We start from the raw sequence: 26,056 nt of genomic DNA, 5'->3' as shown, positions 1-26,056 counted from the left end.
GACAAATCAACACGCAGGAACTTACATAAATGCAAAGTACTACAAGTTTTGACTATACAGGACTTTAGAAAGTATTAGCATAGTATGAAGTAAACTTAATCAAAATGAATAATAAAACAACCCACTTAATTTTCTTTAAAAAAATACAAAAATACAAAAAAATTAAGTGAAATTGGCTCTCTTTTTTTGGAACAACATTCCCTATTTTTATACAGGAGGTTTAAAGGTACACATTTTATTTACTTTTTTTTTTTAACAAAACAAAAAAAAACCTACAATTTTATTTATTTATTTATTTTTTTAAGTGTAACATTTGGGTTCATTTTTGTCATTTATTTTGGAATTTACTGGTAAGTTTTTAGTTAAACATAAAGCACTGATTTTAGAAAATTTTTGAGCAATGAAGGTCTAAATTAATTCCAAAACTGCCATAAATAAATAAATAAATAAATTTAATAAAAAATAAATAAATAATAATAATAATAATAATAATAATCATCATCATCATTAATAATAATAATAATAATCACAACAACAATATAATAATAATAATAATAATAACATAAATAATAATAATAATAAAATTAATACCAATAAAATTATTATTAATAATAATAATAATAATAATAATAATAATAATAATAATAATAATAATAATAATAATTAATAATAATAAAAAATAATAATAAAAATAATAATAATAATTGTAAAATTTATTAAATTTATTTTAAAAAAATAATAATAATAAATCAAAGTTGTTAAAAATATATTCCTGGAGTTTTGTTTTACATGAAAAATCTAGTTATTTGCTTCACTTTAAATGTGAAATATTAGTTATTAACACTTGAAAAAGTCGCATTTATTTATATATTTTTTCTTTTTAGTGAAATTTACAGTTAGTTAACCCATTGTAACTCGAAACAGTTAACTTAATTTTTATAATGTTCATAGCATCGTTTACTTAATTTTTTAAAGCAATGTGTTTACTCACTTTTTTTGGAGTAAAGTCAACAAATCACTTTTTATAGCAGTTGCTTAGTTTCTCTGTTATGATTGTGGGGACTCTTATGTTGAAGTTTCTCTATTTGATTCTTGCTTCTTGGTTTTTATTTGTTGCCCTGGTTACTCATTATCCTCACCTGTGTGTGGTTTAGTTTCTCATTATCCTGAGTATTTATACTTCTTTCAGTTATTATTTTTGCTTTAGTGATTACTGTTTTGCTGTTATTTTACCTGTTAGATTATAAATTTGAAATCAGAATTATTAGTCCCCCTGAATTATTAGCCAACCTGTCCCCCCCCCCCCCCCTCAATTTCTGTTTAATGGAGAGCAGATTTTTCAACACATTTCTAATCATAATAGTGTTAATAACTCATCTGTTTTATTTGATCTTTGTTAGGATGACAGTAAATAATATTAGACTAGATATTCTTCTAGACACTTCTATACAGCTTAAAGAGACATTTAAAGGATTAACTTGGGTAATTAGGGTAACTAGGCAGGTTAGGGTAATTAGGCAAGTTATTGTATAATGACGGTTTGTTCTGTAGTCTACCGGAAAATATAGCCTAAATGAGCTAATAATATCTACCTTAAAATGGTGTTTAAAATTTTAAAAACTGCTTTTATTCTGGCCGAAATAAAACAAGTAAGACTTTCTCCAGAAGAAAAAATATTATTAGACATACTGTGAACATTTCCTGAATCCGTTAAACATCATTTGGAAAATATTTAAAAAAGAAAAAAAAAATTCAAAGGGGGCTAATAATTCTGACTTCAACTGTGTGTGTGTGTGTGTGTGTGTGTGTATATATATATATATATATATATATATATATATATATATATACACAATAAAATAAATAAACATACATAGTTTCACTCTTTCATTTATTGTTTAAAGTCTGGCTGTTTCAAAGTAAATCCATTTTTACCATTTTAATGTATAATTATTATTGACTTCATTTGTGTGTTTCTGGTCAGAAATGAATATGTCGATCCATAAAGTAATTCACCTTTTGCATTTAAAGGGACAGTTCACCCCCAAAATGTAAAGTCTGTCATCATCTCCTCATACTCCACTTGTTCCAAACCTGTTTGAGTTTCTTTCTTGTGTTGAACACAAATGAAAAATATACTGAGAAATGCTGGAACAAAGCAAAAAATGTATTTTTTTCTTTCTATATGCACGCCAATATCTACTTTTTCCCCAACATTCTTCAAAATATCTTGCTTTGTGTTCAACACAAGAAAGAAATTCAGAAAAGTTTACAACCACTTAAGAAATTGATGAGAAAACATTGAGTGAACTGACCCTTTAATGGGGTAAAATGACTTGATATGGGTTCAGAAACACTGACAGAATATTCTCTTTTGCTTGAACTCTTCTTTTAAAAGCTCTTTTTATAGCAGAAGCTGTAATGTGGAAAGCCTGAGCTCATTATTATTTGCTGTTGTCCACATTCCTGCGCTCTATGATTGTGTATGTCCAGCAGAGCGTGAGCTGTGACACACAACAAGACGCCTGATATTCCCATTGACCCTCATTGTGGAGAGTTCCAGAAGGAGGGGAAGAGGAAACACGACCTTATATGGGCATGTCAGCGGTGAGGCTTTCATCACCTTTAAAGAGCGCAGAGACTCTGTGATAAAGTCTAGAAGGGATACAGCTGCGGATACTCACATCATTCATTCATTCATTTTCTTTTCAGCTTAGTCCCTTTATTAATCTGGGGTCACCACAGCGGAATGAACTGCCAACTTATCCAGCACGTTTTTGCGCAAACACAACAATGGTTATAAACACATTCAGTTTATGACACTTTTATAGATATGCGTATGTTTACTTTTATAATATTTATTTTTTATTTACACAAAATTAAGTTAAATAATATTATATATTAAGAATATAATACGTTAAATAATATTAATAATTACATACTATTTTAATATTTTACATACTATTTTACTATTTTATTAATACTATTTTATTTGCACAAAATTAAGTTATTTTTGGCTTAAAGTGACATTTAAAGGCTTCATTATAGGTTAATTAGGGAAAAGTTACATTAATTAGGCAAATCATCGGACAGCAGTGGTTTGTTTTGTTGCCAAAAATTAAATAGGATAATAATATTTACCCTAAAAAGAAAAAAAACTGTAATAAAATGTATCAAATTAAAAAATATGCTTAAAAAAGTGTACAAATATATTAATTATGTATTATAAATTCATTAATTCATTTATTCATTTTCCTCCGGCTTGGCATCTTTATTCATCAGAGGTCACCACAGTGGAATGAACCACCAACTTATCCTGCATATGTTTTAATCAGCGGATGCCCTTTCAGCTGCAACCTAGTACTGGAAAACACCCATACACTCTCACATTCACACACTATGGCCAGTTTAGTTCATCAATTCCCCTATAGCACATGTTTTGGACTGTGGGGGAAACCGGAGCACCAGGAGGAAACCCACGCCAACATAGGAAGAACATGCAAACTCCCCACAGAAACACCAACTGACACAGCCAGGACTCAAACCAGCAACCTTCTTGCTGTGAGGCGACAGCATTAACCACTGAGCCTATATTATAAAGATATGCATCAAGTTTGCATAATCTATATGGGAGTTTCGCAGTCGTCATGGTAACTTATTTATATCTCAGATGTTACAGAATCCAGAATGACTGTATTGAACCCGCCAAGACTGACTCTAATATTGGGCAAAACTGTAAATGTAAGGGTTTTTTCGGTGTGCGTGTGTGTGTCTGCGTCTGTCCTCCACTCCCTCATCCTGACTCAACAGACGGCCACATGAGTCACATATCGTGCTGGAGACATCACTGTCAGGCCTGTACGGTCATGTCAGGTGTACGACTGCATGATCAGAAGACTAAACATCCATACTCACCGTCTGAACACTGGATAGGGGACACCAGGGCTGATTCTCTCTCTGAATGCTTTATTTTGGGTACAGACACAAACAAGCTGCACTATTATTGACAGTTCAGAGGGAACCTGCCTTTGAGCAGAGCAGGCTTGTGTAAGATATGCAGGCAATAAAATATTTACTGTGCAAATTCAGGAAGAGAAAGTTAACCATGCTGGAATATATCAAAGCATTGAGAAGCTGTCAATCAAACACAAGGTAAACATAGAGACAGTCAAAAGAATTACATATTTCAGTAGCTTTGATGTTCTATATTGTTACATTTTTGGTATTGTTTTCAAATTGTAATGTATTCCTGTTATTAAAAACTGCATCATTACTCCAGTTATTATCTGATATCATTTCAAAATACTTATTTTAACGATCAAGAGGGTTTCTCAAAGTGATGTAATAACGAAAACTGCTTATTTTTATGATAACACTACTATTTAAATGGCTGGGGTATATTTTTTTTATTAAACTAATAATTATATTCATTATTTGATGTGTATTATACATTATTATAACAAATAACTATATTCGCATTGACAAATAGTGACAGTAAGAACCTTTAGATGCGGTACTAGATTCATTCATTCATTTTCTTTCGGCTTAATCTCTTTGTTCATCAGGGGTCGCCACAGCGGAATGAATCACCAACAATTCTAGCATATGTTTTATGCAGCGGATTCTATTTTAGCTGCAACCCAATTCTGGGAAACACCCATACACTCTCATTCACACACACTCATACACTACGGCCAATTTAGTTAATCTATTCCCCTATAGCGCATGTGTTTGGACTGTGAGGGAAACTGGAACACCCACACCAACACGGGGAGAACATGCAAACTCCACACAGAGACACCAACTGACCCGGGTGGGACTCGAACCAGTCATTTGCGTTCACAGAACGACCACTGACGGAATATTTCCTCTGTGTCGGAGCATTCTCTGTACACCCTAGAGATGGTTGTGCATGAAAATCCCGGTAGATCAGCAGTTTCTGAAATACTCAGAGCAGCCCATCTGGCAGCAACAACCATGCCACGTTCAAAGTCTCTTAAATCCCCTTTCTTCCCCATTCTGATGCTCGCTTTGAACTGCAGCAGATCGTCTTGATGTGTACATGCCTAAATGCATTGAGCTGCTGCCATGTGATTGGCTGATTTTTTGACTCACCAAGCAGTTGAACTGGTGTACCTAATAAAGTGGCCATGTTCATTTAAAATCATTTTTTTTGCAATTTGTTCTACTCCTCTGATCAACTGAGTCTTTCTTCTTTTGACTGGAACTGTCTTCATTTGTGAAATTAGTTTTTTTTTTTCAAGTCAAAGCGTAACTTATCTCACGGATAAGAAAACCTGCCCTTGTGACTTCCTCCCTGTATGACATCATGCCCTGATCCACACAGAAAACACTGGCTTTATGGTAAAGCTGTCAGAAGTGCAAACACCTCAGCAGACTGCCAGACAGATATTATCTGTGATGATACCTATTACACACACACACACACACACACACACACACACACACACACACACACACACACACACACACACACACACACACACAAACACACGCACGCTCTCTCTCTGTCTCTCTCTTTCAATTCAATTATATGTACAGTTGAAGATTTTTTCAATATTTCCCAAATGATGTTTGACAAATTTTTCACAGTATTTCCTCTAATATTTTTACATCTGGAGAAAGACTTATTTTATTTTGGCTAGAATATCCTGAGAATTGGCCCTCTCCTGTGAATTGTAATGTAACGGGCAGCACAAATGATTTGATGCCTCAGGCTGTTGATGTTGCAGATCTCTCGCACGCCCCCATACTGAATGACCCCAAACCATGATTTCTCCTTCACCAAACTTGACTGATTTCTGTGAGAATTTCTGTTCAGGTTCCAGTAGGTCTTCTGCAGTATTGGTGATGATTGGGAAGCAGATCAACAGATGATTCAGCAGAGAAATCCACCTTCTGACACTTTTACGCATCAACTAGAAGTCGAGTTATTATTTGTTGCTCTTACAAGTGAGATTCACGACAAGACTACTGTCAGGTAGTGTATACAAAACACCCCCGCCTCATCCCTATAGATTTCTGAGCAGTAACCATTCCTATAGCACTGCTTGTGTGTATTGTCTCTTCTAGTTGAATCACAGCATGCCTCCTCAATTCAATTGTAAGTTACTTTAGACAAAATGATCTGCTTAATGACTAAATGTAAATTCCTTCACCCACTCTTTCCAGAGGACCCCCATCTGTCACTCTCTCTCTCTTTCTCTCTCTCTCTCTCACTCCGCAGTACACTATTTAAAGAGTCTGAATCTGGAGGAAATCTTCAGACCTCTGAACTCCTCACCTCTGCTCCAGTCTCACACTGAGTCCACAGGGACACACACACACACACACATATGCCAAAGAAAACACAGCTTCATTTCACACAGCACATGTCCTGATATTAGCCAGAGAATCCGACTATATTTGATTGGATATTTTGACTGGAGCAGAAGACATGAATGCAATGAAAAAACTCACTGCCACAGTTACCAGGGTGTTGCTCTGGAGATTTCTATACAGTTACATACAAACTGTTATTATACATTACTGAATTCGCAAATTACATGACAAAATTGGTCATCAGTAATATAATGTCTTAGACTAAGCATTTATATTAACGTAATCAGACTACTTTTGGATTACATTTAGATTAATTTTGTGCTATAAGTTAAATTAACATTGAATAAATGTTAAAACATCAACCAAACCTTTATTCAACCAAAATTAAATCACTATTTACACTGTAAAAAAACATTGTATAAGTGTTAAAACATCAACCACACTATCACACAATTCATGTTGAAATTTAAATTAGAAGTTTTAGCCAGTTTTGCATCCTGAAATAACGTTTTAACATACATTCATTTTCCTGTCGGCTTAGTCCCTTTATTAATTTGGGGTCGCCACAGCGGAACGATCCGCCAACTCATCCAGCACATTTTTACACAGCCGCAACCCATCCCTGGAAAATAACGTTTTTAAAAAGAAAACAAAAAAAAATAGATTAAAATGGTCACAAAATCAGCAAGTGTTCAACTAAAATGAAAACAAAGTTTACTTGGGAAAAATCACTGAAACAACATCAGATCAGTCCTGCTGTACAGTATGATTTTACTCCAATGAATGTTGCCTCCTTTCAATCAGAGACCACTGGGCTGAAAAAGGAAAACTAAAGTATATAACTCTATATTGCAAACAATCTTTTAACTCAACTTATTAAACTTAGTTATTTTTGTTTGTTTGTTTGTTCTACCTACAGTATTTAGACAAGTTTAGCTAATTAAACCAATACATTCCACAAACTTGAAGAAAAAAGTGACGTTTTGTGGAAAAGCTGACTTTATTGGAGGCAGTTTTTAAAAAATTGTTAGTTGAACTTTTGTAAATAAGTAAAACTCTAAATAATCCACATCAAAATTAAGTAAGTTGTATATTTTGAGTAAAATAATATGTTTTTTAAATTGAGGAAACATTTTATTTTGCACCGTGTCCGTGTACAAAGTTTTACTGTTATTCCAACAAAGTTTTTGCAAACGTTCCAAACATCTTTTAGCTATATGAAAGGTTTGTTCAACTTTAGCTTATACTTTTTGTATCTTCTCCAAACAATTAAAATATTCAAAACACATGTGCCAACATCTTTTGGATTGCTTTGTTGTGAAACGTTAAAGAAGATCCCATCACAAGAAATATCACTCCTAGAGAAAAATAAGTCTTTAAAATGCAGCCCATCTAAATCTTTATAAAAATAGCTAAATTAAAGGTGTATCTTAGTCCTTTGGAATAGTTTATGCTCAAAGCATTCAGTTTAAATATGTTGCAAAAGAATTTGGGAAACCTTTGAGATCCAAAACTCATAGTCCCCTCCATCAATATCACAGCCCTGTTCACAACATCCCCTGGCTCACCATCAAGATGCCCACTTTGAAAATGTCTTTCTCATCATCAGGTGGCTGAAAAAAAATAATTCAACAGTGGACCAGTTATTTCCTCATCGCTTTAAACATACAATACCAAAATAAAGACCTTGTAGCATTTCAAATGTTGCAGGAATAAATAACTGCATTGTTAATTTAATAGTTTAACAGCTTAAAAACAAAATATTAGCTATCTCACTATTTTACATCTGAGCATTCAAACACACTGATGTTTAAACTACAACAGCATATAGATTATTATAGGAGTACCGTTACTAACTGTAAGTTTTCTCACCTTTCAATGACATGATGTAGTACTGTTGTCTCTGATCATCCAGTCTGTTTGCGTTCCTTGCGTTCTGGAAGCTTTGGATGGTGATCTGAAGAGAGGGTAGGGTAGGTATTTCCCAGTACTGGGTTGCATTTGAAAGGGCATCCACTGTTTAAAACATTCCCCTGTGGCAACCCTTCTTTTCATTTCAACAGAAAAATAAACTCATAAAAACCACACAAGGGCAAGTAAATGGTGTACTGTCCCTTTAAGTCTCGGATGTGTGCAGCAGACACTTCTGGCAACTCTTACATTTGTTCAGATGCTTCAGATCTTCATGCCACAGGAGAGTTTGACTATGTTATTGTTCCCTCTCTGTAAAGCAATGATCTTCTCAGAGCTTCCTTCATGAATTACTAACAGCTCTATGAATAAATGATCCATCAGCAGCGCTCGCTCATGGCTGTCTGATAATGAGCCGTCACACATGACAGATGCTGTATTTGCTTCTTTACATCATCAGCGCCAAAATATGCAATCATCAAAGAGCGCAGTTTGAAAATACAGTAATGTGACATCCTGCTTTAATTGCATTTCTCCAGCGTGACGTTCTTCTTTCACAGTGTCAAAGTACATTTTCACTCACTCACTGAGTTTCTGACTTCAAAGGTGATGCGTTACATGTAATCCCATTATGTTTTGTCCAAGTAACCACACTGTAAAACATATCAGCAGTAAATTATTCACTTACCCCAGATTATGTGTTAAAGTTTTAAGGAAAAACTCACTTTATTTTGACTTATTATTCCCTAAAACAAGACAATGTGTTTTGCTTGTCTTGAGAAAATGCTTTTTAAAAGATATTACACTAGAAACAAGACAAAAATCTAAGTAAGATGACTCAGATTATTGTGCATGGCCCAGGGTGCAAATTACAGGGGTGTTTGGGGGGGGGTTTTACCCCCTAAATAATGCCTGATCCCCCCTGAGGGACATCAAAACAAGATGTATAGGGGGTCAGTCCTTTAATTATACGAAATAGCTTCCGCTGATCTCTATCTTAAATATTAATAATTAACAATGTATAATATAAGTATACATTTGACACCAACACCCCCATAATGGGACATACCATTGTGAATGCATAATCGTTCCAATCCATATAGGAAAAATGTCATTTAGCAGTCTGAAATGTTCCAATCCATATAGGAAAAATGTCATTTAGCAGTCTGAAACTGGCAGTTCTAGAGCACCGGTAGACATCTCAGGTATCCACAAAACCCATTTCATGTAGAATAGGTGTTTACATCTGCATGTAGCCTAAAAAAAGAAACATTAGACACATCATTTGTATAGTTTGACCTACAGCAACCTCTAAAATAGTGACTAAATATCCCTTAAAACACTGGAAACTTGTACATTTTATTAATGAATGATATGCAATTTACATACATATATAAATTTGACTTACTGAAGCATGTATTAACAAACTACCTAAAACACTACATGCATAATCAATGCATAATTGGCAAGCTGGCACGCCTCTCTCAGGCTGGACTCACCAGCTGTTCTGTGCTGCTCTCTAGTGGACATCAGCTGACACTGATCTCAGATCATCCATAAACCTGTGATTTCTCAAAGTCACTCAAGCCTGATTAATCCACAGTTAATCAAGCACAGCAAACAGCAGGAGGGTTATGTAAATACACAAGCAAACTAATAATCAGATGAACAGATAGCTGTGTGTGCACCTCTACAACCTTGATGTTGTGTTTTTTTTCTGTGTTTTATACGCTGCACTAATGGTGCTTGAAATGCAAAACACGAGGTTCCATTTTCTCAATACAAACGCATTCTGTTTACACTGTATTGCCTAAACACTTTGTAAGTTGTTTTGGTTTAATAAAGCGTCATTCTAATGTAAACAACGCGAGTCCTCTTTCATCACACATATACGGTGTGTGCGGATGTGTCCCTGGATAAAGGCATTACTGTACAGGGAAGCGCGTCACGGATCCTCCCCCTCCATACCATAATAACCCGTCATGGCTTCCCAAACCCGCCTCTATATGCACCGATTGCACTCCCGCGGCCGTCTATACCGACAAACTGTCATCCGCGGAGCCGGAGCGCGTTCGCAGCGGTACCCTTGACCCATTTACCACCGGCGACTGTCTGATTTGTGACCGGCGTTAATGGATCGTGCACTTGTCAGTGCAACTGCACCGTCCAGGGAATCATATACTAAGCTCACCGGATGCGCCCGGTGTCGTCCGTTTTAGTGGCCGGTTGGGTTGTGAATGTGCCAGGAGGAGGCAGCTATAATAACACTGTGGATCTGCTGTCCTCGCGCCATCTCGAACAGCTCCCCGCGCGCTTCCTTGTTTCAGGCCAATTGCGGGACGGGCTGCTGGAGCCACAGAGGAGGGGTGGTCTCCGGTATCCGGTTCTTTCCGTAATCCTGCGCCGGTGGAATTTTAAATCCGTTCCTCCAGCGGGATCTGCACAGTGGAGACTCGGCGGAACACGCTTTGTTCTTTACGCCGCTCGACTGCTACATTGTTATATTTGTAGAACGCGAGTTCTTTTTAGAACACTCCATTGATACAATGTAGCATTGTTTAGAACGCTCATTACACTGTATCATTCGCGGGATAGCGTTTAGAACGCTCTCGCGGGTCCTTTCATTGTTACATTGTAACAAAGTGAGCAGAGCAGCCCACCGGGATCCGGTGTAAATATTCAACAAATGATAGAGGAGGAGTCGGTGCACGATAAAAGGGATGTGGACCGAGAGCAGAGTTTTGGAGTCGGTTTAAAGCGCGCGCGCGCTCTCAGTTTTCACCTCAGAGAACGTTTGCTTGAAGTCCTGCAGCTTTATTATGAAGAGTGATCTCTCATAACAGGATTTGGGCATTATCGGAAGGATTATGAGTGATCATCCGTGCAAAGTGACGCGAGATTGACTTAGTTCTCTGCGAAATTCCTGAAGGGATTTATTTTTGTTCTTTTTTTTTCTCCCTCACTTGCATGTTATAAAGTAGTTCTCGGGGAAACGCGTCTGCATCCTCTCCCTGTAGGATGCACTCGGAAAGCGATGACAACACGGCTGGTGGGACGCCCGGCTCGGAGGACCCGCAGGCTGAGGAGTCCTCTTCCCCTGCGGAGGAGTTCGAGGAGCAGGAGCGCAAGCTGGCCCCGGAGGACAGCACCGTGCAGCTCATACACACCGGCTGCACTGACAAGCGTCCGGCCACGTCGCCTGGCGCTCACCCTGGACAAGGCTTCGTTCCCCCGGAGGGGGGCTTCGGTTGGGTCGTGGTGTTCGCTGCTACATGGTGCAACGGCTCGATTTTCGGCATCCAGAACTCATTCGGGATTCTGCACATGATGCTGGTGAAGCACCACGAGGAGCTGCCGGACCAGGCGTCTCAGTTTAAAGTGGGTGAGTCGAATCTTCCATCTGTTCAGTAAGTGCTGGAGTGTGAGATTTGAAGTGCTGTTAGTGTGAGCTGAAGGGAGATTGAAGGCTTAAGGGATCACAGCTGATCATACGAGGCTCTGCGTCTGCTGGAGCCGCCCGGAGCTGCTCTCTGAGCCGCCACACTCTGACCCAGCAGCCGCCCACTCGCATCTCTTGCTCCACGGCCACCAGCAGGATTCACACGCGCTCAAACACCTGCTATAAATATTGTGTTTTTTCTTTAATGTCATCTCAGACTAGAATGTTGTTATTTTGAGTTGAACTTAGAAACTGAGGTAAAGTTTGGTTTCACATTCGCACATTCTGACTTTCTCCTTTACATTATAATTTCAGAGAATGTTTTCTTTTCAGAGTCTAAATCATATTAGCAGCCAATGACTATCAAAGCACAGCATTGTTTACAGACAGTTAAAGGGTGCTAATGTTGTTTTGAAGTCATATTACATGCTGATTCAGAGCGAATATTCAAAGTAGCAATGTCAAACAACATATAGGGACACAAGTTGTCACTTTATTAAAAAATGAACGAATGTGCGAATATAAAACCAACTTTACCTCAATAACTGAAGACTATGAGGATTATGGTAACTAAAGATTTCCAAAATAGGCTTGCTCGTTGTTTTTTTCTCACCAACACAGAATTTATTTGATCGAAAATACAAAAAAGAGAATGATTTTTACAATATAAAGTATCTGTTTCTGTTTAAATATGCTATAAAATATAGTTTTGAATCAAGACTGAATTTTCAGCAGCATCGCTCCATTCTTCAGTTTGTTAGAATTGCTTTATAATCAATGCTAATGTGATGGTTTTCTGTAAAGGGGAATTATTTATTAAATTCCTGATTTAATAAAACAGTTTTTTTCTATTAGAAATGTTTATTTTAACTAAAAACTTTATTTTTGAGGGAACTTTTAAATTCATTTAATGCACAACTTTTAAATAAAAATGTGGTTTTTGTTTTGTTTAACACTTTTAAAAGTTTGATTATCAGTGTTTCCACAAACTCCACGTGTTGGCGTGGGTTTCCCACGGGTGGTCTGGTTTCCCTCACAGTCCAAACACATGCGCTACAGGTATTGTGGTACTGTGTATGGGTGTTTCCCAGTACTGGGGTGCAGCTGGAAAAGCATGAAAATGAATTAATGGATATTCCCTCAAAAAAAAAAAAAAACATGAAGCAGCACAACCATTTCCAAAACTCATAATAATAATCAAAATGTTTCTGGATTATCAAATCCGCATATTTGAATGACTTCTGTCGCATTATGTGACTCTAAAGACTGAAGTAAGGATGCTGTAAATGCAAGCTTTCAATCACAGGAATTAAATTACAGTTTAAAATGTATAAACATAGAGAACAGTTATTTTAAATAATGTATTTCTGATCAAGCCTCCTCCTTACTTACTGACTTTGAAAGAACTGTTCTCTTAAATCATTCTCTTCAATTATTCATGGCCATCTCAGAAAGCAGCCCCAGGGAGTTGCTTTGCATTCGGTAGATGTCAACTGAATTTCTAGATATTATAATTGTAGTTTTTGTTTTGTAGCAGAATTAAAAGCAGTTTTGCAATTGCTCCGTTTAAACCCTGCAGTGAGCAGACATCAATAAATCCACACGTTTCTCAAACAGAGCGATGCAAACAGTCAGAAATAATCTGATAACAAAAACACATGTTGTTCGGACAAAATAAGTGGGAATAGAACCCAGCCAGGAACCATGTTTCTAACTACAGCTTCAGAGGTGTAGTTTCAAGTGCTCAAGTTTGCGACACAGTTTGCGAATGTTCATTGGAGCGATGGATTTGGAAAACGGCAAATCAACTAACTATGTTTGTAACAACAGAACTTGCGACCTTAGTTGCTGAACAATGGTTTTGGGAAACGCACACCTGCCTGTTTACATGATAGTTGGATTGTCACATGTCCGATTTATATCGGATTTATTTCCACATATGAAGGAGGCCTGAAACCTATCTCTGACTATCTGAATGCATGCAGATCCGATCTGTGTCACATATGAACATCAGAATTGGGTCACATTTAACTGGCAGTGTAAATAGGGCCATAATGTATGTTTTCTTGCACAGCTGGATGTTGTACTTAACAAAAAAAACAGATTAGCCACTCACAACAACCTTTTTCGATTGTTTTATTTATTTTTTTGATTTACGATGGCATAGCAGTCAAAATAGTACAAATGAACTCATGGATGGGACAAATTCTAGACCCTTGTCTGTGAGGGGGGGGGGTCTTTCAAAGCACCAGAACCCCTCCCTGGCTACAGGCCTGGTTTAGGGAAGGAGGATGGTGGGTCAGTCGATTGGTCAGTTAGTCGACAGCGGCCTCTAGTGAATATACGCGAGAACAGCAGGTGTGAATGGCACTCGTGAGAGAATTTTGAGATCTGAAAAGGCGTACACAGCACCCTCTGGTGGATTCATGAAAACAAAAACTGCATAAATACCTCCTGTACTCCTCCTGGGACTTATTTTGCGATCTCCAGAAATGTGTCTAGCGGTTCGTTTTCAGAATAAGTCTGGGTAGAAAAAAAACATGTATGGTCAATATTATAAACTCTCTTTAAAAGAATTGTTTTCAATTGGCTACAGAACAAACCCAACCCAGGCTCATTCTGAAAATGTACCCCTATATACATTTCTGGAGATCGCCAAATACGTCCCAGAAAAAAAATATATAATTTTTGCAGTTTTGTTTCCACGAATCCAACAGAGGGTGCTGAGTATGCTTTTTCAGATCTTAAGAATCTCTCGCAAGTGCCATTCGCACCTCCTGATCTCACTTAAATGCACTAGTGGCCGCTGTCGACTGACTGACAGACTGACCAATCAACTGACCCACCCTCCTCTTTCCCAAAACCCAACCAATAGTGTTTTTAAAAGCACAGACCCCTTCTCTGGAACTGAACCCCGCCGTCATGGTCAACTCCTCTCTGCGTCTCTAGTCCTCCAACCAGGGCTTAATTTGTGCCACAACATGGCAAATCCGGCACCTCTGAAATCTGAGTCGCGCATTCTTCCGCGACTCCCCAAAACTCTTCACTTCTGTCCGTAACACCCCTCCGGCATCCAACGCCTCACATTCCACCAACACCCCCCCTCTCTTTACTTTCGTCCGCAACACAGCACCCGCTCTCCGCTTTCATGTGCGTCACCTCTACAACTTCGGTTAACATGTCGAATTCGTTACCCCTACTTATTCAGGGACCTCGCAATTAACAAACGAAGCACTGCCTCCAACATACAGGTTGAGCCACTGAACAAACTGGTAACAGTGGGAAAGCCACTGAATTGGCGTCATACTGACCCATAGCATTCGTTTTAAAGAGGAAATGCAGTCACACAGACTTCTGGCTACATAACTCGCGCTCTCCAGAAATGTATATATGGCTACGCTTTCAGAAAAAGCCTTTGTTGAACAAAGAAATGACTTTAAAATGCACTTTATTCTGAATACTAATATTTTGCAAAATAACGTAAATGATTATATGCCATCCTCATGGCGAAGACTAAATAAATTAGGTACTAGACATTACTTATTAAAACTATCAAGTTTAAAATTGTGTTGAAAAAAAATCTCCACGCTAAACAGCACTTGGGAAATATTTGAAAGATAATTACAATTTCACAAGAGGGCGAAAAATGATTATTAAGTCCCTCAAATGAAATCAAATCACTTATACACATGTGCTATAATGAGTGGAAAGCTGAGGTGCTGTCCCCAAAATACACCGACATACTCCGAAACAATACAGTAAAATACAGTCTGACAAATGTCTGTACGGCTAGTTTGACTGTTGGTGGATGATTATCATGGTCAGTGTTGTTGTTAAACATATGCAGTGTTGCTGTTAAGTTCAACTGTAAAGCAGACCAGAGATCAATTCCACTGCATTTGAGAGCAGTATCAGTCACAAACCCTCCTGAACCTGCGAATGTACCCGACAACCCCTGATCTCACTTCTGATCCGCTGCCCACGTCTGCCTGAGAGAAAACAAGCGAGAGTCCACATGCTAATAATCCCGTAAATGTCTTGCAGGCCTCTGGTTGTTTGTCAGGAAACCGCCATCTGTGTTCCCTGAGCTCCGATTTTATGCCCTGTAAATCTCAGTGCAGTTTGCACATGCGCCAATATCCAATAATAACACATTATATCATGATAATAAACATGCTATCATGAGCATTTCAACATACTCTGTGCACTTAATAGGTGACGTTTGAGATTTGTTCTACTTATGTAAAATGAGCTTAAACAACACAATTCTTGAGTTTTTACTTGCAACAACTTGATAGTTTTGTGTTCAATCCACTTAAATGTGTAAAAACTAATGTCAACTTAATTCTGCATCATTTTTACACTGTAGAAACATTAATAATTGAAACTTTTGGAGTTATTTTCTTTAAGATTATTCAGATTGCAGTGGTGTTCATAACAGCGTCAAATACTTGACGACTTAAGATGTTTATTTTAAGCTTTAATATTATTTGCACATGTTAATCTGGCCTGCGGCATGCTGAGATATGAATTGAAAATGCTCTGGTTATTTATAGGCCTATTGTTGCTTAACAATAAGGCTCCGATTCAGAGGAGTTTTATTGCTTCATGTTGGGCTTTATTCCGGAATAACAACCACCTGGATGTACTTTATCCTGTTTATTAAATGGCTACCTGCCATAAAATGTAAAATTAGACACAAACCATTGTTCTGAGCCTTAATCGTTTATCAATTCTTTATTTAAACGCAAAGCTGACAGTGTACTACAACGACTAAGTGGAGTATACACTAACTTGCACATGGCACCAATCAGTCAAAATTACTAATGAAAACAGCTGATGGAGTATACACTAACCTGCACATTATTCAGACACTAGATGGCGCCAAACAGTCAAAAACACAAATAAAAACAGCTGATGGAGTATACACTAACCTGCTCATTATTCAGACACTAGATGGCGCCAAACAGTCAAAAACACAAATAAAAACAGCTGATGGAGTATACACTAACCTGCCCATTATTCAGACACTAGATGGCGCCAAACTGTCACAAACACAAATTAAGACAGCTGATGGAGTATACACTAACCTGTGCATTATTCAGACACTAGATGGAGACAAAGAGTCAAAAACACATCAGAAACTAAAACAGCTGATGGAGTATACACTAACCTGCTCATTATTCAGATACTAGATGGCACCAAACAGACAAAAACACAAATAAAAACAGCTGATGGAGTATACACTAACCACTAATACACTAAGGGATTAAGCTGAAGGATCATGAATGAATTAATGTGTTATTTAGCGATTGTTATCTGGGAATAACATATTTGTGTAACATTTGCGGCGTGTAATAGGGTTATTTAATGCATTGGGAGTGAATAAGAACTAACGATGGACAACTTAAGTTGTATTAATGCTAACAAAGATGAATATATACTGTAATAAAGGTAAAAAATAAATCGCTGAATAACATATTGACATTGACATTCATATACTTACATCCACATTCAGTAATATTTAGTTTAGTGTATACTCCATTCAACCAGTTTTCATTTCTGTCAGCTTTGTGTTTCTGACTGTTTGGCACCATCTAGTGTCTGAATAATGCGCAGGTTAGTGTATACTCCATCAGCTGTTTTCATTTGTGTTTTCGTCTGTTTGGTGCCATCTCGTGTCTGAATAATGCGCAGGTTAGTGTATACTCCATCAGCTGTTTTCATTTGTGTTTTTGTCTGTTTGGCGCCATCTAGTGTCTGAATAATGCGCAGGTTAGTGTATACTCCATCAGCTGTTTTCGTTTGTGTTTTCGTCTGTTTGGCGCCATCTAGTGTCTGAATAATGCGCAGGTTAGTGTATACTCCATCAGCTGTTTTCGTTTGTGTTTTCGTCTGTTTGGCGCCGTCTTAATCTTTATTAATGAATTAATAAGCTATTACAGCTTAATATAATGTTTTTTGTATAATGTTTACGCACACTCCATTGAACCAGCAACTATTTATGTCTTCCAAAGCTCACCAGGACTGACAGTTTCACAGTTTATTTTTATCACCGCTTAATTTTTTGAAGTCCTTCTAAAAAGATTTTCTCATGATTAATTACACGCTCATGCTGATCAGTTATCTATGGTTCACACCCAGCTTTTATAAGGTCGTAAAAACAATACATCATCCTCATGCTCTAGTAAATCGATTTTCGCTGATGTGGTTAAAATTAATATAAATATTTACACCTATTTGTTTCAGATGAAAGTGCTACTTATTGCAGAATGACAAAAATCCGAGCAAATGCTAAAGGGATAGTTCAACCAAAACTGAACATTCTGTTGTTGTTTAATCTTCTTTCACTTGGCTCAAATCTGTTTTGTCTTTCTTTTTTTACCGCTGAGCACAAAAGGAGATGTTTTGAAGAATGCTGGACCTTGTACTTTATAATTGACTTCCAATGTGTTTGTTTTGCCTACATAGGAAGTCAATGGTTACAGGTTTACTGCATTCATCAAAACATCTTCCTTTGTGTTCAACAGTGTAAAGAAGCAGTGGTTCAGAGGTAAGCACTGTAGCCTCACAGCAAGAAGGTTGCTGGTTCGAGCCTTGGCTCGGTCAGTTGGTGTTTCTGTGTGGAGTTTGCATGTTCTCCCCGTGTTGTTGTTGGTTTCCTCTGGGTGCTCCGGTTTCCCCCATAGTCCAAACACTTGTGCTATGGGGGAGTTTAATAACTAAATTGGCCGTAGTGTATGAGTGTGTGCATGTGAATGAGTGTGTATGGGTGTTTCCCAGTACTGGGTTGCAGCTGGAATGGCATCCGCTGTGTAAAACATATGCTGGAATAGTTGGCGGTTCATTCCGCTGTGGTAAATAAAGGGACTAAGCCGAAGGAAAATGAATGAATGAGAAAGAAAGAAAGTGAACCACCCCTTTAAATGGTCCTTCCCCAAATGATAATAAGACCAGCAGGTTCTGCACTTGTTCCTTTACAGGATTTATAATAGCGAGACTCTCCTTCTGTGTGACGGCTCTTTATTTAATCTGATCGGTCCATGTAGGCGTGTCCTGCGTCCCCCCACTGCGCTCACATGGTTCAGCCTGTCCCAACTACACACACACACACAACTGTTTAATCTCAATGGGGGATTACAATAGACACTCCCACACAACTGCACATGTAGGTTAACACAAAAAGAGCTCAGTCTCGGCTGGAGAAAACACACTTCACCACATTACAGCTCATTCTTGCCAAGGAGTGGCTGATTTTGATATTATTTTACGCTGATTCGTCAGACATAATGCTTTCAGACAGTCGTTCAAGCATTAAAGCTGTACCAGTACATGTGTATCCTCAGTTTCCTTCAGCTTAGTCCCTTTATTTATCAGGGTTTGCCACAGTGGAATGAACTGACAACTATTCCAGCATATGTTTTACACAGTGGATGCCCTTCCAGCCGCAACCCAGTACTGGGAAACACCCATGCACACTCACATTCACACACACACTCATATATTACGGCCTGATTAGTTCATCAATTCCCCTATAGCGCATGTGTTTGGACTGTGGACACACACACACTGACACAAATGCACACAAACAGAAATAAACACACACATATTCACACACAGGCACGCAAACTCAAACAGAAAGAAAAAGAGAGAGAGAGACACACACACACAGAGAAAAGGACGCTCACACAGACACACACACACACAGATCATGTTTCCTGCACTGTATGTATATCTGGACTGAACTCAGATGCTCTCTCCTGTGTTCCTCCACAGCTCTGCTCCTCTTACAGTACTCAGCAGCACGCTCTGCTCAACTCAACAATCTCACTTCTTTTCTCTTTCCCAGATTGTTATGTAGAAGTATTTCAGCTCGCTCTTCTAGTTTAGCACAGAAATTACAGGCATTTCAAGCGTATGAGAAGCAGGTTAAGAACTGTCATTATCGAGTTCAGTCTGTGGACATCAGTGGCGGAGAAAACCTCCCCCAGCTCATATTTCACAGCACACAAACGCTGCATTGAGCAATTAGCTACTGAACTTAAACAAAATGTGTACACCTGCTGGAATTAAGTTGACTTAAGTTTTATAATTATGCACAGCATTCATTTTCCTTCGGCTTAGTACCTTATTTATCAGGGGTCACCACAGCGGAATGAATCACCAACTATTCCAGTATGTTTTACACAGTGGATGCCCATCCAGCTGCAACCCAGTACTGGGAAACACCCATACACCCACACTTATACATTACGGCCAATGTAGTTCATCAATTCCCCTATAGCGCATGTGTTTGGACTGTGGGGAAACCGGAGCACCTGGAGGAAACCCACGCCAACACGGGGAGAACATGCAAACTCCACACAGAAATGTATTGGGTCGAGGATGAAACTGAAGAGTGGGGGGGTTGTGGGCCCTTGATAATGTGTGGGCCCTCCAAAATGTGTGGGTCCTAGGAATCGTCCTAACTCCGCCCCATCCCCCCGACCACCCTTAGCGGCACCCCTAGGCTGGCAGCTTACCTCCGTATGGACAACGGTTAACAGTTTACCCACGTTATTACATCGAGTTGACCACGATGACGGGGTTCGAGTCTGGTGAAGAGCGGTTCCAGAAAGCGGGTTAGACAAAAACACAAGCCAAAAACTAAAATAAAGAAGTAAATAACAGGGTGAGAATGGGGTAAAATCTGAAAACGTGGTAAAAATCAGGCGAGGCCTTTTCTTTTTCTGAATTTCTTTTTAAAACTGTCAGTTGGGTTTAGAGATGGAGGTGATTGGGTCAATCTGTGCTTCTGAAAACACTATTGGTTGGTCGGTCAGTCGGTCAGTGGCCTTTGGTGGATTTACATGAGAACAGCAGGTGCAAATGGCACTCGCGAGAGCAATTTGAGATGTGAAAAGCGCACACAGCGCCCTCTGGTGGGTTCACGAAAACATTCATTCATTCATTTTCTTGTCGGGTTAATCCCTTTATTAATCCGGGGTCGCCACAGCGGAATGAACCGCCAACTTATCCAGCATTTTTTTTACGCAGAGGATGCCCTTCCAGCTGCAACCCATCACTGGGAAACATCCACACACACTCATTCACACTCATACACTACAGACAATTTAGCCTGCCCAATTCACCTGTACCACATATCTTTGGACTGTGAGGGAAACTGGAGCACCCGGAGGAAACCCACGCGAAAGCAGAGAGAACATGCAAACTCCACACGGAAACGCCAACTGACCCAGCCGAGGCTCAAACCAGCGACCTTCTTGCTGTGAGGCGACAGCACTGACTGCGTCACTGGGTTGCCTTCGCGAAAACAAAAACTGCAGTAAATCATACCTCCAGGGATGTATTTGGTGCTCTCCAGAAATGTATACACAGCAACAGCAATTGACTTCCATAGTATTTTCGTTCCTACTGTATGGATTGCAACATTCTTCAGATGGTCATGTTTGCCACTCGAGTGTGTGTAAATGCTGAGGAAATGTTCATTTCTGGGGGAACTGTCCTTTTAATGTGGAACCGGCCAAATTTCATTAAACTCTGGTGTAATAAGCAGATGATCAATCTGTCATGTTTTAGTAATGATCACAGAGCCGTTTCCCAAAACAACAGTGTGACGGTCCACGAGAACACTGCCAGAGTCACAGATTTGTGTATGCCGCTTCTGCCAAATGAGTGTTTCTGAATCTGTCATCCGATGATTAAAGTATGTTAGCCTCAATATGTGCAGCTGAGGATTGTGTGTGTGTATGTGTGTGTGTGTGTGTGTGTGTGTGTGTGTGTGTGTGTGAGCTGATTGAGGGCACACAGTCATTTTTTTGGCCTGTATTTTCAGGACGCTGTGTGCGCATATTAGCTTTGCTGTTTGACAGAATGACAAGATGACAAGTGATGTTGAACAGATTCAGGAATTTCTCACAGTATTTCCTATAATATTGTTTCTTCTGGAGATTTATTTTATTTAAGCTAGAATAAAAGCAGGTTTTCAGCTCAATATTATTAGCCCCCTTAATCAATATTAGTTTTGGATTGTTTCCAGAACAAACCACTGTTATACAATGACTTGCCTAATTACCCTAACTTTACCCTAATTACCCTAGTGAAGCCTTTAAATGTCACTTTAAGCTGAATACTAGTGTCTTGAAGAATATCTAGTCTAATATTATGTGCTGTCATCATGACAAAAGAGAAAATAAATAAGTTGTTAGGAATGAGATATTAAAACTATTATGATTAGAAATGTGTTGAAGAAATCTGCTCTCCGTTAAACACAAATTGGTGACAAAAATGTACAGGGGGGCGAATAAACCTGATTGTATATATGCATATATTTTAGTCACAGATGTTTAAAGTCATAGAAAGAATGAATGGTCGTGAGCCACATCTCTGAGCGGCTGAATCAGGGCCAGTGTCACTATAGTGAATTATTCCAGCGGATCTGAACTCTGCATGTCAATGACCCTGGAGGACTCCCAGTGAATACATCTCAACTAGAGCAGGAATAATTTAGCCTAGATACATACTGACAGGCAGCGTTCCTTTATACCATCCCGACATCCAAACTGGCTTCATTGATTATTCCAGTACTTTATCTGTTGGATTTTAACATATAATTGTAATATACACTCACCGGCCACTTTATTAGGTACACCTTACTAGTACCAGGTTGGCCTTCAGAACTGCTTTAATCCTTGCTGGCGTAGATTCAGCAAGCTGCTGGAAATATTCCTCAGAGATTTTGCTCCATATTGTCATGATAGCATCACGCAGTTGCTGCAGATTTGTCGGCTGCACATCCATGCCAATCTCCCAAAGGTGCTCTATTGACAGAGATGGCAATAGTACACACATGCTTTACTCAAGTAGAAGTACAGATACTAATGTTTAAAACGACTCTGGTTAAAGTTGAAGTACTCTCCACACTTTTGTACTCAAGTAAAAGTAAAGAAATGTGTACTTAAGTAAAAAGTATTCATTACTGCAACCTGTTTTAGTTTCACTACCTGTTAATGTTTTGTTTTTTTCACGGTATTAGATTGAAAGATCAGAGAAGTACAGTACACCGTGGTCAGAAGTGGACAAAAGACTTTAACCCCATTTAAATGCCAGATCTGAACAGGAATGTGTCTTGTTTACCTGTGATCTGGCCGACCAAAACGCATCTTAGCCTATTACCCGGTATAAACGTGACATTAGTTATGTGCACATCGCTGATTCTCTGTCTTATCCACGTTCCCCATTCTTGCCGCATCCATGGTAAGCTTAATAAACAAGCCTACTTACGCTGTGTGATCAGAGGTTAAAAGAAGCCGCACACTGCAAGAAATAGATTGATTAAAGGTGTTCGAATTGTGCGATGGCAAGAAATAATATAGATCACACCACACAACACATTAAAATAAAACTTACGAGCCCAATTTAAAAATGTAAGAAGTAGAAAGTACAGATATTTGTCAATAGTTACAGAGAGATATGACTATTTGTTTCAATGTTTACAAAAAATAAGTTGGCCAAGTGTCTTAAGCTGCTCATAATAATAACAATGACGGCAAAATATCGTGATAATATCGTATCGTGAGTCCCGACCCAAAGACTGAGTGAGGGAAAGAGTTTCTGGCTCCTTCTCTCCGGGCTCTCCTGAACAAATGAGGCAATAATGAAACATGTGGAGCAGACTCATTACAGACAATCAGGATCTGGAGCAAGCGAGGGAGTGATATAATGAAAAACAGAGCGAACGGCCACCAAACAAAGAGAACAATGGAGACGCTCGAGTGGGAATGCTTTCTGAAGTTAAATCCTATTCATTTCCTCTACACAGAGACAATAGAGCGTTTCCTCAACGTCAGCCTCATTTTCATGATCATATAAATAAAAAGGACGATCCTTCAACTTCTGTCTTAAAGAGACGGTTCACCCTAAACTGAAACATCTGTCATCATTTAGTCATCTTCTAGAGCTTCTTTCTTTTGTTCAACACAAAAGAAGATGTTTTGAAGAAACCTGTAACTATTGACTTTTATATTAGTTTTTTCTACTATAGAAGTCAATGGTTACAGGTTTTCAGTGACTTTTTTTAAAGGGGACAGTTCACCCAAAACCAAAAATACTGTGATCATTTATTCAGAGTTTATTTCTTCTGTTCAACCCAAAAGATGTTTTGAAGACACCTGTAACCATTGACTTTCATATCTGTTTTTTCCTACTATGGAAGTCAATGGTTACAGGTTTTCAGTAACTTTTTTAAAGGGATAGTTCACCTAAAACTAAAAATGCTTTGATTGTTTATTTAAAGTTTCTTTCTTTTGTTCAATACCAAATATGTATTGAAGTAACCTGTAACCATTGACTTTCATGTGTTTTTCCTACTATGGAAGTCAATGGTTACAGGTTTTCAGTGATTTTTTTTAAAGGGACAGTTCACCCAAAACCAAAAATACTGTGATCATTTATTCAGAGTTTATTTCTTCTGTTCAACACAAAAGATGTTTTGAAGACACCTGTAACCATTGACTTTCATATTTGTTTTTCCTACTATGGAAGTCAATGGTTACAGGTATTCAGTCACTTTTTTAAAGGGACAACATTTGCATCAGCAGAAGTTATTTGTATTCAGAGTTTGTCCTCCTGACATCTCCTCAGATTGTTTTGTTGCTGGCTGTGCATTATTGATGATGCCTTTAAACCGAAGACCTCCAATTCTGTGTGTGTGTGTGTGTGTGTGTGTGTGTGTGTGTGTGTTTTCATGCTGGAGGAAGATAATCCACTGCTAATAGTCAGTGGAATGTTTAATCCTTCAACTATGACCACACACACACACACACGCACGCACGCACGCACACACACACACACACACACACACACACACACACACACACACACACACACACACACACACACACGTATACACACTCTTAAACACACAAACACACACACACATACAGACACTTACACACATACACACTCTTAAACACACACACTTAAACACACAATCATACACACACACACACACACACACACACACACACACACACACACACACACACACACACAAACACACACACACACACACACACACGTATTCACACTCTTAAACACACACATACAGACACTTACACACATACACACTCTTAAACACATACACTTAAACACACAATCATACACACACACACACACACACACACACAAATACATAAATTGATACATTGACACAAACACAGACAAAAGCACACACACATAAACTAAAATATGCGTAAACACACATACATACACAGACACACTCTCAGACACACACAGAGACACAAACACACTTACATGGACACACACACTCACACACACATACAGTATATATACAAAGACACACAAACACAGACAAAAGCACACACACATAAACTAAAATATGCATAAACACACACATACATACACAGACACACACTCTCAGACACACACAGAGAAACGAACACACCTATGGACACACACACACACACATACATTTATCCACCGGGCACATAATCAGCTCTGTTTGTTTTGATGAAATTCACTCATGTAACAAATATGAACACACACACACACAGATCGGCTGCACAAAAACAGTGTATTGAACAGACACTTCCACCCAAACACACACTCTTTGGTGAAAGTCCATCATCTGCGGTCAGACAAACAAACACACGGCGTGTTCTGAAGGGTCAAAGGTAGACTGATGTCTGCAGAGTGTCTGGAGTCTGACAGCACCGGTCAATATTTGACACTGATCTGAGAGCGTGTATGTGTGTGTGTGTGTGTATGTGTGAGAGAGAGTGTGCCTGTGAGAATGAGAGAGAGTGTGTGTGTGTGTTTCTGTGCATGAGTGTGTTTTTCTGTGTGGTGACAGAGGGAGGGAGAGTGTGTGTGTGCGTTTGTGTTTGTGTGTGTGTGTGTGTGTGTAGAGTGATTGTTGGCTGAGCTTGAGTGGAGCGGTGTCCCCATGATGCCCGAGAGGAAGCGGTACGTTAACAGAGCGAGCGCGCGAGTGTTTCCCGGACCCTGCAGGAGAACACAGGCTGTGGTGTACTCTGGGGCCCTGCGGGCGGGCGGGCGGGTGGGCTCCAGACAGACGTGTGTTTTCCACAGGTTCTTTGTTTGTTGTTCTGTGAGCTCTGCAGACCAGTGGTCCTTCTGTCAGGCTCCGCTGGAAACACCAGCTCGGAACTGCAGAACAATGCAGACACACACACACACATACACACACACACTCACACACACACTCTGATCTGGAAGAGAATGTTCTGACGGATTCCTACAGCCCGAATACAAGATCATGCAAAAAAACATGAGGCGGATGAATGTGTGTGTGTGTGTGTATGTGTGTGTGAGAGAGAGAGA

The 26,056-nt window shown here is 38.8% G+C and overlaps 1 protein-coding gene and 1 long non-coding RNA gene across 4 annotated transcripts in view; one reads left to right on the top strand and one right to left on the bottom strand.

Moving 5' to 3' along the window:
* Positions 1-7,454: 7,454 nt before the first annotated feature.
* LOC141377650 (uncharacterized) lies at positions 7,455-10,901 on the bottom strand. The gene is made up of 4 exons (XR_012390133.1): positions 9,753-10,901; positions 9,323-9,510; positions 8,215-8,906; positions 7,455-7,955 (listed from the first exon to the last, which is right to left on the bottom strand). It is a non-coding gene; the product is annotated as an uncharacterized lncRNA (long non-coding RNA).
* slc16a2 (solute carrier family 16 member 2) overlaps positions 10,611-26,056 on the top strand; it is a 46,619-nt gene continuing 31,173 nt past the window's right edge. For 2 of the 3 annotated variants that reach the window (XR_012389367.1, XM_073921128.1), the window contains exon 1: positions 10,611-11,635. Coding sequence is in view for 2 of the 3 variants with exons in the window: in XM_073921128.1 (XP_073777229.1) it covers positions 11,272-11,635 (364 nt within the window). In the remaining variant the exon portion in view is untranslated. 3 annotated transcript variants of the gene reach the window in all.

This window comes from Danio rerio, chromosome 14 (genome assembly GCF_049306965.1).
Source record: "Danio rerio strain Tuebingen ecotype United States chromosome 14, GRCz12tu, whole genome shotgun sequence".
Classification (NCBI taxonomy): domain Eukaryota; kingdom Metazoa; phylum Chordata; class Actinopteri; order Cypriniformes; family Danionidae; genus Danio; species Danio rerio.
This window is presented reverse-complemented; position numbering and strand designations above follow the sequence as displayed.